Genomic DNA, 12,997 nt, shown 5'->3' with positions numbered 1-12,997 from the left:
TGTACCCGAACAGGTGCCAGAGTGTGGCGACTCGGGAATTTTCACAGTAACTTCATTGCAGTGTTAATGTAAGCCTACTTGTAACAATAATAAAGATTAATTGATTATAATAAATTCTAGAATTTTACCCACCACTGACTTCAGGCTTATTGGTCCATAATTCTATGCTTTCTCCCTTTTTAAATCGTGGAGTTACATTAGCCACCCTCCAATCTGCAGGATCTGTTCTGCAGTTTATAGAATCTTGGAAGGTGACCACCAACGTATCTATTATTTCTCGAGCCACCTCCTTTAGTACCCTGGGATGTAGGTTATCAGGCTCTGGGGATTTATCAGCCTTCAATACCTTAAATTTCCCCAACACCATTTCTCTACTGATATTGACACCTTCAGCTCCTCCCTCTCACTACACCCTGCATTCCCCAACATTTCTGGTATCTTATTTGTGTCCACATTTGTGAAGATGGAATCAAAGTATGTATTTAGTTGCTCAGCTATTTCTTTGTCCATTTTATACATCCCCTCTTTCTGACTGTAAGGGACCTACATTTGCTTTAACCAATCTTTTTCTCTTCACCTACCTATAGAAACTTCACCTATCTATAGAAACCTTTAGAGTCAGTTTTTATGTTCCCTGCAATCTTTCATATTCAATTTTCCAATTCTTAATCAATCCATTAGTCATTCTTTGCTGAATTCTAAACAACTCCCAATCCTCAGCCACATAATCTGTGGGGTCCCTACCCTTGGTTCCCTCTGGCAGGCTCACTATCCTGAGATTTTGGCGTCTTGACCATTTCTCCCGGACCTCAATTCTTCCCTTCAGGTTCCCCTCGGTTGCCACCAAGCTTGTTATTTACGCCTCCAGGGCCATGCTCTGGTCCGTCGAGGCTTTTCCCATGACCTTGATTGTGTTTCCCTGGGCCTCCAATCTCCTTTCTACTTTGTCGAGGGCCATCTGCATGGTGGCCAGCTTTTCTGTGCCGCCACCTTCACCACTGCCTTGATCTCGGGTCTGATTTCATCTTTCAGCTCCTTTAGTTCCTTTGTGAGAAACTTTTTCCATCCATTCTCCGACGAGTAGGGGGAGGGAAGCTTGTTTTGCGGGTTGCTGGTCTCCCACTCTCAGATGTGGCCGGGGACCCCCGCCTCAATGGTCTGCTGATCCGCTCGTTCCCTTCTCCTGTCCTTTGCCGTTGTTTTTGGCCTCTTTGTGGCCTCTGGAGCTCCTGCTACACGGCATCGCTCCTTTTCCGTGTGTTGTAGAGGGTGAGGGGATGTTTTTGCCCGATTGTTGGGGGCTAATTTCGGTCAAAAGTGTCTATTTTCCAGTTTTTCGGAAGAGAGCCATCTTGTGTATGTCTGCTCAGCACATCCCCATCCTCGAACCTCATCATTAAACCATTACATGTATTTTAAAAACAATAATCAATTTGACGATAATCGCTCAATACTCACTTGTTTCTCTGTCATTGCCTTTTCATATGCTGCCTGTACAATGTCCAGTTCTGCTTGTTTGGCATCCAACTCTGCTTGTGCCTTCTGGAGATCGAACATAGCTATAGCCAGACGATTTTCTTGGATTGCTAAATTAGCCTAAAATAAATAGATATACATTTTGAGGTATGATTTCAAATAATAAGTAATAAATGCTGTAAATTCCTCTTTTTTAGAAAATAAATTATTCAACAACATGGCATCATCCAGAGGTATGGGGAAAACATTTGTTTGTTTGCTGATGCCATCGAATATCCCTCTTCACCATGTCACTTGACTTCTTAGTCACCAGCCTGATATCAAATCCTGGATGAGTTACAGTTTCTTACAGCTTAACAGTAGACATCATCTATGGCAAACTCTTACAACTGGTTCCATCTCGCTGCCATGCCATATTCTCAAGCTCAGCAGGCTATTGCCAATCTTGACATATTGTACAATACTGAGAGAACTTTAAACCACACGCCCGATCCATTATTTAAATCACTTAGTTCCACCTCTGCAATATTGGCCATCTTCACTCATACATCTGCCCATCTGCAGTTGAGGCATACCTCTGCTATTTCCACTATCAACTAATCTAGCTCTTTTCTGATCTCACATCCTTCTCTTCCTATAAGCTCCAACGCGTTCTAAGTCTTGTTCTGCAATACACCATATTTGACTCTCACTCCCACGCTTACTTACTGCCACTGAATCCTGTCCTCCATCATGCATTTAAAATTCTTGTTGTTCTCTACAACTCTTTCTCCACAAGCTCCTCCAGTCCTGTAATCACCCTCAAGAATTCCACTCTTTTTATTCCAACTCCCAATCCATTCTCATACTTCTTCCTTCCCCAGCCTACCGAACACCTCTGCTCCACCTCTTCACTCCAAAATTAAAAATATTTCAGAACTTTCAGGTCTGCTCTCTGCAACCTTTCCCATTCACCTCTCTATCCTTCAACCTCTTTCTCCATTTTTATAAAGCTCTTCAGAACCTTACTTTCAGACAGGTCTGCAACTACCTGACTAAGCATTCATTTCCATATCCACCGAAGAGGTTCCTTGGGACTTCTTGTGTTACTGACGTCCATAGATAGAGTCATACACAGAGTCATAGATCACACAGCACAGAAAAAGACCTTTGGGCCATTGCATCTGCACTGGTCAAAAACAAACACCTAACCATTCTAATCCCATTTCCCAGCAATTGGCCCATAGTGCTGGGAGATGTATGCCTGGGATCGCAGGTGCACATCTAAATACTTCTTAAATGTTATGAGGGTCTCTGCTACCACTATAATAATAATAATCTTTTTGTCACAAGTAGGCTTACATTGCAATGAAGTTACTGTGAAAAGCACCTCGCCGCCACAGTCTGCCGCCTGTTCGGGTACAAAGAGGGAGAATTCAGAATGTCCAAATTACCTAACAGCATGTTTTTCAGGACTAGTGGGAGGAAACCGGAGCACCCAGAGGAAACCTACGCAGACACGGGGAGAACGCGCAGACTCCGCACAGACAGCAGCAAATTCCAAACTCCCACCACCCTCCGGGTAAAAGGTTTTTCTTCACATCCCCTCTAAACCTTCTGCCCCTTACCTTAAATCTATGCCCCCTGGTCAATGACCCCTCCACCAAGGGGAAAAGTTTGTACCGGTCTTCTCTATCTATTTCCCTTATTATTTCATACATCTCAATCATGTCCCCCCTCAGTCTCCTCTGCGCCAGGGAAAACAATTCAAGGCTATCCAATCGCTCTTCATAACTAACACTTTACAGCCCTGGCAACATCCTGCTACATCTCCTCTGCACCCGGTCCAGTGCTATCACATCACGCCTATAACGTGGATTCCAGGACTGCATACAATACTCTAGCTGCGGCCTAACTAACATTTTGTACAATTCCCGCCTCACCTCCATGCTCTTAAACTCTATACCACAGCTAATAAAGGCAAATATATCATAGGCTTTCTTAACCACTGTATCCACCTGCTCTACTACTTTAAGGGACCGGTGTACATGTGCACCAAGGTCCTTCTGATCCTCGGTGTTTCCCAGGGTCCTGCCGCTTACATGTATTCCCTTGCTTTGTTAGTCCTGCCCAAGTGCATCCGGATTGAATTCCAGATACAAATTGTTTGTACAATTACAGAATTGTTACAGTAAAGAAAAAGATCTTTCGGCCATCAGGTCTGCACCAGCTCTCGGAAGAGCTTGCCTACTCTAATAATTTAGATCTACTATGACACATAGGAGGATTATTCAGGCAAAGATATACCATGAGCACTGCAAAATAACAATGATTTCATAGCTAGAGAAGCAATGCTGGCAGATGTGATAAACATTTTCTACTTATTATCTGTGCGATAAAGGGCATACAGATCAAAATATTGTCGCTCTGTCTTCTCTCCCATGGAATACTATTGTAGGTGTAGTTTTTGGGGGTAAACAATCAAATACTATCACCTTAAGATTAAACAACTTAGTGTACCTTTAGAGGTAAAACTTCCTTGTTAATGGAGAAGAAGGAAGCCATAGCCTTCGTCCATGAGCAGATGCCTGCTACATTGCCACAGACTCTCTTGGCTGTTTCAATATTGTAGTCTGTCATTTCAAAGTAGGGCCGAAGTAAATCAACAACTTCCTCATTAATTGTGTCTTTTGGAAATTGCTAGAAAGATAAAATAGCATGGTTAAGCATTTGTGCAGAATCATTTTGATTGCAGTCTCAATTACGTTTCTGCCTTTTTACACAACCATAACCTAACTTCAATTTAGAAATGGGGGGCTGGATTCTCCGCCAGCGGGATGCTCCGTTTTGCTGGCAGCCCGGGGGTATCCCGACGGCGTGGGACTGCCCCACAATGGGAAACCCCATTGACCAGCGGGCTAATGGATCATCCTGTCGGCTGGGTGAAGCTGAAATGTGGCGCGGCGGGACGGAGAATCCAGCCAATGGTTTCTTCCAGCATGAAAATATTCAACTTGCTATTCTGTCAGTGCAATTTTTAGTAACCAGTATAATGTTTTAAAAATATATACACTTAACAGCTGCTACAATAATATGCTAAATGACAAGCTTAACGTACAGAAGGGACATTCAAGGCACTGGATTTGTGGCTTTCCTTAACATTTACTACATTTTCTGCAGGGACATTAATGAAACTTTAGTCCTTTCCACTGACATGTGGAGTCGACTGCTTTAATTCTATATCAGAAGTAGTGAAGTATGGACTGGGTGGAGTGTGATAGGAGGTGGGGGCAGGGGGGTACAGGACCAGAAGGAAAATATATCTCCCATTCATCTACATGTCAAAATATCAAGAGTGGCTTTGGTGATATGTACTCAGCCTGAACTGTCCTCCCACCTAAAGGACAATTTAGCCATGGAGAAAATGTTGAAAAGAACACTAGAGAAGAGGTATATTTTCATATTCCTAAACACTATAATAGTCCAAATAGGCAAAGATAAAAGTAGCAATTATTGTTCAGGCCAAAACATATTTAAATTTGGATTCATAATTTGCTATTTGAGTAATTAAACACAATTTTCAGATAATACGCATCAGGTATTGTCACGAATGAATGCTTAGAAAATCACACCTATTATGTACAATTTGTACTTGTACAGAAAAAATATAGAAAACAAAACCAAATAGCATTTTATCCATGTAAGAACGACCTGGGGATGGAGCCAGGGACAAATTTCAAAGCCCTTGGATGTGGATTTGGAGGTGGAAGGCTGCTGGGAAAATTAGGTGACAAGCCTCACACTCTGGCATGCCCAGTGTTCACCTGCACAGCATGCCTCAGGTCAGCACAATAGATGCGCTCATTCCTCTCTCTGCAGGCATCTCACCCAACACACCCTCAGCCTATCGGCCTCTCACACTCATGCTTCACAGTCACCTTGCACAAACGTTGTCCTCTCCTCTGGACAGAAGTCCTTAACACTCCGATCACCCTGCTTTCCCTCCTCTTGCAGGAGGAGATCGCACCACATGATTCAGAGACATGAGACTGTGGGAGGCAGGGGGTTGGGCCTCCAGTGACGGACACTTTGCCAGATACTGGCAATGCATGTCCACCAGGTTCACTGGCAATTCAGCTATTCACCATGAGGATAAAAATATTAGCAATGACCTGCTGTGAGAGCCTTAGTGTCCTGATGCCCAGCTTGTTTTGGGGGCCCTCCTGCTTCCACCTGAATCTCAGGGCCCTTTCCGCTGCCCTATCCTGTATCGGTTGCATAGTAGTTGCGAAACCTCACCCATTGTGTGTTCCCTTTAATTAGAGATCCTTCCTCCGCCAAAATGGCCGTAACATCTCGCCTGTGCTCCCCAATTCATGAGACGCCCCGAGGCAACTTCTTAATTGGTTTGCTCTAGGAGCAACTGGGAGGCCCGCTCCGAATATGGTCATGAATATGGTCATACAAACAAACAACAAAGAACAAATAAATGTACAGCACAGGTACAGGCCCTTCGGCCCTCCAAGCCCGTGCCGACCATGCTGCCCGACTAAACTACAATCTTCTACACTTCCTGGGTCCGTATCCTTCTATTCCCATCCTATTCATATATTTGTCAAGATGCCCCTTAAATGTGCCTATCGTCCCTGCTTCCACTACCTCCTCCGGTAGCGAGTTCCAGGCACCCACTACCCTCTGCGTAAAAAACTTGCCTCGTACATCTACTCTAAACCTTGCCCCTCTCACCTTAAACCTATGCCCCCTAGTAATTGACCCCTCTACCCTGGGGAAAAGCCTCTGACTATCCACTCTGTCTATGCCCGTCATAATTTTGTATACCTCTATCAGGTCTCCCCTCAACCTCCTTCGTTCCAGTGAGAACAAACCGAGTTTATTCAACCGCTCCTCATAGCTAATGCCCTCCATACCAGGCAACATTCTGGTAAATCTCTTCTGCACCCTCTCTAAAGCCTCCACATCCTTCTGGTAGTGTGGCGACCAGAATTGAACACTATACTCCAAGTGTGGCCTAACTAAGGTTCTATACAGCTGCAACATGACTTGCCAATTCTTATACTCAATGCCCCGGCCAATGAAGGCAAGCATGCCGTATGCCTTCTTGACTACCTTCTCCACCTGTGTTGCCCCTTTCAATGACCTGTGGACCTGTACTCCTAGATCTCTTTGACTTTCAATACTCTTGAGGGTTCTACCATTCACTGTATATTCCCTACCTGCATTAGACCTTCCAAAATGCATTACCTCACATTTGTCCGGATTAAACTCCATCTGCCATCTCTCCGCCCAAGTCTCCAGACAATCTAAATCCTGCTGTATCCTCCGACAGTCCTCATCGCTATCCGCAATTCCACCAACCTTTGTGTCGTCTGCAAACTTACTAATCAGACCAGTTACATTTTCCTCCAAATCATTTATATATACTACAAAGAGCAAAGGTCCCAGCACTGATTCCTGTGGAACACCACTGGTCACAGCCCTCAAATTAGAAAAGCATCCCTCCATTGCTACTCTCTGCCTTCTATGGCCTAGCCAGTTCTGTATCCACCTTGCCAGCTCACCCCTGATCCCGTGTGACTTCACCTTTTGTACTAGTCTACCATGAGGGACCTTGTCAAAGGCCTTACTGAAGTCCATATAGACAACATCTACTGTCCTACCTGCATCAATCATCTTAGTGACCTCCTCGAAAAACTCTATCAAGTTAGTGAGACACGACCTCCCCTTCACAAAACCGTGCTGCCTCTCACTAATACGTCCATTTGCTTCCAAATGGGAGTAGATCCTGTCTCGAAGAATTCTCTCCAGTAATTTCCCTACCACTGAAGTAAGGCTCACCGGCCTGTAGTTCCCGGGATTATCCTTGCTACCCTTCTTAAACAGAGGAACAACATTGGCTATTCTCCAGTCCTCCGGGACATCCCCTGAAGACAGCGAGGATCCAAAGATTTCTGTCAAGGCCTCAGCAATTTCCTCTCCAGCCTCCTTCAGTATTCTGGGGTAGATCCCATCAGGCCCTGGGGACTTGTCTACCTTAATATTTTTTAAGACACCCAACATCTCGTCTTTTTGGATCTCAATGTGACCCAGGCTATCTACACACCCTTCTCCAGACTCAACATCTACCAATTCCTTCTCTTTGGTGAATACTGATGCAAAGCATTCATTTAGTACCTCGCCCATTTCCTCTACAATATCTCTCGTCATCCAAGGTTCCCGAAAATTGCCGTATTTATCTTTCTTCCTCACAGGAACATGCCGGTCCTGTATTCCTTTCAACTGCCACTTGAAAACCTCCCACATGTCAGATGTTGATTTGCCCTCAAACATCCGCCCCCAATCTATGTTCTTCAGTTCCCGCCTAATATTGTTATAATTAGCCTTCCCCCAATTTAGCACATTCATCCTCGGACCACTCTTATCCTTGTCCACCAGTACTTTAAAACTTACTGAATTGTGGTCACTGTTACCGAAATGCTCCCCTACTGAAACATCCACCACCTGGCCGGGCTCATTCCCCAATACCAGGTCCAGTACCGCCCCTTCCCTAGTTGGACTGTCTACATATTGTTTTAAGAAGCCCTCCTGGATGCTCCTTACAAACTCCGCCCCGTCTAAGCCCCTGGCACTAAGTGAGTCCCAGTCAATATTGGGGAAGTTGAAGTCTCCCATCACCACAACCCTGTTGTTTTCACTCTTTTCCAAAATCTGTCTACTTATCTGCTCCTCTATCTCCCGCTGGCTGTTGGGAGGCCTGTAGTATACCCCCAACATTGTGACTGCACCCTTCTTATTCCTGATCTCTACCCATATAGCCTCACTGCCCTCTGAGGTGTCCTCTCGCAGTACAGCTGTGATATTCTCCCGAACAAGTAGCGCAACTCCACCTCCCCTTTTACATCCCCCTCTATCCCGCCTGAAACATCTAAATCCTGGAACGTTTAGCTGCCAATCCTGCCCTTCCCTCAACCAGGACTCTGTAATGGCAACAACATCATAGTTCCAAGTACTAATCCAAGCTCTAAGTTCATCTGCCTTACCCGTAATGCTCCTTGCATTAAAACATATGCACTTCAGGCCACCAGACCCGCTGTGTTCAGCAACTTCTCCCTGTCTGCTCTGCCTCAGAGCCACACTGTCCCTATTCCCTAGTTCTCCCTCAATGCTCTCACCTTCTGACCTATTGCTCCCGTGCCCACCCCCCTGCCATGCTAGTTTAAACCCTCCCGTGTGACACTAGCAAACCTCGCGGCCAAAACTCATCTGGAAAAAAAAAACAAGCTGAGAAAATTCAGTCCTTGATGTCTATAAATGATCTGGCTACCTGGAGATTCTGCAGAAAGTTTCCTGCTGTCATGAGCTTTAGGGACTCTTGCCACGAAGGTGTGGTGCAGCTCCTCTCAACATCAATTTTCACAGAGTTTACTTTCCTTTGGAATAACAACAGTACACAGTCCATGATGCGCATGATGAGGTGAGGTGGTCTGCCCAGTGTACGGACAGTGGCAATATCAGCTGGTTTAATGGTCTGCATGCAAGAATACAGGAAGAAATAAATGTAACAAGCATAACTAAAATGGTACAATACTTTTATCTAACAACCAAATAACAAGTATAAGTTCTAACTCCACGGCTGTTCCATTATCACAAGGATGTAAAATCCAATTATAGAAAACCAAGTTCCTCAACATTTTAATGTGATGCCACTAACCTTTGCATCATTTCTTTCCTAATTTGTAAATACAGTAATACGCTGTTGGGCCCTCTATAAATTATACTGTAAATAGCCATAACTGTATATAGCAACAAGACAGTGGTCAAATGCTTAGCTCCAATTACTAAACTAAAATATTTTCACGGAAAAGAAAGATCTCATCCATGGTGTATTTACAAGATAATATTTTTGCACCCAAGACCTGTGACATATTAGTTTGTACTTCCATCATGGTGTTCAGCATAACAGGAGCACATGGTATCTTGAATTCAATCATGGAGGCTAGCAGGTATTTTAGGTTATCCATATATTAATTTGGATGGATGGAAAATCTTGCAACAAACACTGCCCCATGTTCAATTTTTGACATCTTTTTTCAAAGGGCAAAGCTCTGCAATCGGAGCACAAATTCATAAAACCTACCCCACAGCATCTATCCATGGCACAGCTTCCTTCAAAATGCCCTAAATATTCACCAGCTAATCATATGTAAACATTTTCCCCAGACAATTAGTACAAAGATTGGCTGCTTCAAACTAAATTTAATTACCCAGAAATTACAGGTTATCTGAATTATAGATCCATATATTTTTGTTGCTATCCTTAATTATATTCCAATGTTATATCAGGTATCTTGCGTTACTGGATTCAAAATGTATTGAATTTGCAGACTCAGTCCTAAAACAAGCAGCTCTCAAATGAACAAAGTTTTCAAAATTTTCTAATGATAAATATTGATTTTCCTAAATTGTTGTGGCCTCATTGAAAGCGCATTGTCTGCACACCCAAAAATTTGGAATGTGGGAATAATAGGTGGAAAATTTGTGCAGCATGTTCAACGTAACGCATAGTATATTGCGTAATGTTAATTATTTTGACATGTTATAACAGCGGTGTTAATCTTGCTGCGTTCATATGCGTTTTCTAACTCAATTTGCTACCCAGTCTCAACATGCAACATCCTGCGAGGGTTCGACAAAGGCCTGTTGCCAATTAGTAGACAACTTAGCAGCAGAACATGGGGATTTGCTCATAGTGTTGTCCACCATCAATCTCCACGATACTGCTGCATGCAACCTTGGAGAAATATCATCGGGATATTAAATAGAATCTTTTTTTGTCAATTTTCCTTGAACATTTCTCTTTACCAAATATAAAAAGTATTGAAAATGTGGAAAAAAGGCTATTAGGCTGACAGTCAAGCATCATCCAATTGGGTAATGAGTCTTTTTGCTTTCCAATTGGCACAGGAAGGCAGTGATTCATAACGTTGGATGTGTTGGCCAACGAATGGCAAGTCATGTGGTAAAACTTCCAGGAATACACTTAACCATAGTTGGCAATTATATTGCTCAGAATGTTCCATCCAGTGATATAAATTACAACTTTTCCATAAACTGTCTGCTGCTTGTGAGGCCCTGACAATGGTGAGGGTCCTCAAATTGTAAAATGGCTCCTGCAGTTTAAATGCTACTTTAGAGTAATTGTTTCCAATGAGCAAACGGAGAACAAATCGACATTTGAACAAATGTCCTGCTCAAACAAATATTCTAAATGTCAAAGACAACAGCAACATGTGCAACATGTCATCTTTACTTACCTGTAGAGCTGCTTCAGCTTCCTCCAGGGCAGGTTTTGCAGCTTCTAATTTCTCTTCTGCAATCGCCTTGTCTGCTGATATGCTGTCCACAATAGCCTGAGCTTTGTCCTTTACCTTTTGGACTTCCACCTTTACTTTTTCAGAAGCTTGCGCTTTCACAGTAACTTCTTTTAAAACCTGTAACAGGAAAAGACATACAAGATTAATTCAATCTAGGGGAACAGAAACTCAAGAGACTAAATTGAAACCCTGCATGTGGGCCATGGTTGAAGCTGTCCGAGTTGGAGAGACTTTTGAAGATAATTCAAAGTCAATATCTGTGAAGGTGCAGACTGAAAAACCTTGTGGGAGAGATGGAGTTTCAGTGAGATTGGTGGACTCATTGCATTACTAATGTTTGGGCAGGTTGTTGAAAAATCCATGGACTCTCACCTTGGTTTACAAATGCCATTTATTGTGTAGCCACCTAAAATGGCTGATTCCCTATTAATTTGGCCAAAACCCGATTTAAAATGGCTAACCGAAAAGGCTGATGGGAAAAGCAGCCAACAGGACACAAACGGACAGCTGCAGACAAAATAGCGTATTCGGCTTTGGGGAAGTCAGCCCAGATCGATACTCAAGACCATTAGCAGCACATCAACCCAGACATCTGCAGTTTAATCGGCTATCCCCGGGAACAATTGTAACATATTAGCAATTGAATGCCGGGCCAGACCTGTCGGCGCCTGCAGTGGCCGAAACAAAGACAGGTGAACGACCACCCCCCGATCGAGGAATCGCCCCGTTATTGGACATATCGAACCCAGTGATTGGGAACAAGTCCAATCACTTGGGACTCGGGGTCAAGGGCCGCCCCGAGAGGCGGGAAGCCCCGGGGCCCTATAAAGTAAGGGGCCAAGTTCAGATCGCTCACTCTCCCTTCTTCTCCTGCTCGAGACCTTCGCAAGAACATCAACCAGAAACTGTAAGTTTGACTCCAGCGATTGCTACCCGATAAAGACTCCTAGCCATCGACCTGTATCAGCCTTTTTGAATCCCGCGGGCCAGATCCGATTCGATAAGCCATTTGTTTCCCTGACCTGGTGGGCCCTTCCTAAAGTTAAGTATTGGCCAGTACTGGTAGGTTTCTATATAGATAGTAGGATTATTGTATAAGCATTACTTGTTGTATATAATAAGTGACTGTTGATTTCAATCTTACTAAGTGGTGTGCTGACTTATTAATCATAACTCGAGCTTGAACCACGTGGCGGTATCAGAAAGATACCTGGCGACTCGTGAGCAAAGGTGACATAATCAGAGGTAATAAAACTAAGGCTAAAAAGAGCAACAATTGTGTAGTGTAGTGCATTCGACCACAGTTGGCCTGTTAATTCATATGTTTCTCATACTTACCCTGAGAGTGTTAGAATATAAAAGGTAGATATTGTAAATTGTTTTTTCTTTCTGATTTTGTATAATGAAGTTAATGCTTGTTTGTTCAAAACCCATTGAATTGTGTAACTTTCTTCACTGAACCAGTGTCTTAAATCAAAAACTTTGGGCTGGGGTCTCCGATTATGAGGCTATGTCCGGGGAAAGTGTCTGGCTTTACGACAAAAAGATCTGCGAGACCCCAGCACTGATCCTTTGACCGGTGGGGGGCTAGCAGCTGCGCCACATAAAACGCACGGCCTTCCCAATAAAAACACCTGCAGCAGTCGCGCCATACAACATGGCGTCGGCTGCGCGTGGACCCGACCTGCCAGAAAGTGCCCCCCTGGACATCCCCTCGTCAACCCCACCAGCCCTCGCCGAAGCGCACCCCCCCCCCCCCCCCCCCCGGCTCGCGTGTCCCGCGCTGTCGGGAACTCAGCCCATCGGGGGTGGAGCATCGGGACAGGGCCTTCAAGTAATGTCCTGAGGTCGCCCCAACGGCGTGCGCCGAACTCCTCGATGACGGGCGGAGCTCCCGAAAACAGGCGCTTTCCCCCGATTCGGTCGTAAACAGGGATTCTCCGCCCGGTCGCCGATTACGATATCAGCATCAGGCAAAGGAGAATCACGCTCTTTGTCTACTTTAACCAAAATGTTATTAGTCCTGAACTGGATCTTAAAAAAAACCTGGGGGTCTGGCCGAAAATCATACCATAAGTAGGAGTCCAAGTGGGCATGGTGCTTGACTCATTGTCTGCTGATGCTTCATTCTTAGCTGGTTCCTCAGCAGT

The 12,997-nt window shown here is 44.3% G+C and overlaps 1 protein-coding gene across 1 annotated transcript in view; it reads right to left on the bottom strand.

Moving 5' to 3' along the window:
- Window positions 1–12,997, bottom strand: part of dnah5 (dynein, axonemal, heavy chain 5) — a 521,599-nt gene that overhangs the window by 146,045 nt on the left and 362,557 nt on the right. Inside the window, exons 58-61 of the mRNA XM_072509474.1 lie at window positions 10,788–10,964; window positions 8,798–9,001; window positions 3,976–4,155; window positions 1,459–1,596 (exon numbers count right to left, since the gene is read on the bottom strand). Coding sequence (XP_072365575.1) covers window positions 1,459–1,596; window positions 3,976–4,155; window positions 8,798–9,001; window positions 10,788–10,964 — 699 coding nt within the window. The remainder of the gene's footprint in view (window positions 1–1,458; window positions 1,597–3,975; window positions 4,156–8,797; window positions 9,002–10,787; window positions 10,965–12,997) is intronic.

This window comes from Scyliorhinus torazame, chromosome 6 (assembly GCF_047496885.1).
Source record: "Scyliorhinus torazame isolate Kashiwa2021f chromosome 6, sScyTor2.1, whole genome shotgun sequence".
Classification (NCBI taxonomy): Eukaryota; Metazoa; Chordata; class Chondrichthyes; order Carcharhiniformes; family Scyliorhinidae; genus Scyliorhinus; species Scyliorhinus torazame.
The sequence above is the reverse complement of the archived record's forward strand: the minus strand, read 5'-3'. Positions and strand labels throughout refer to the sequence as shown.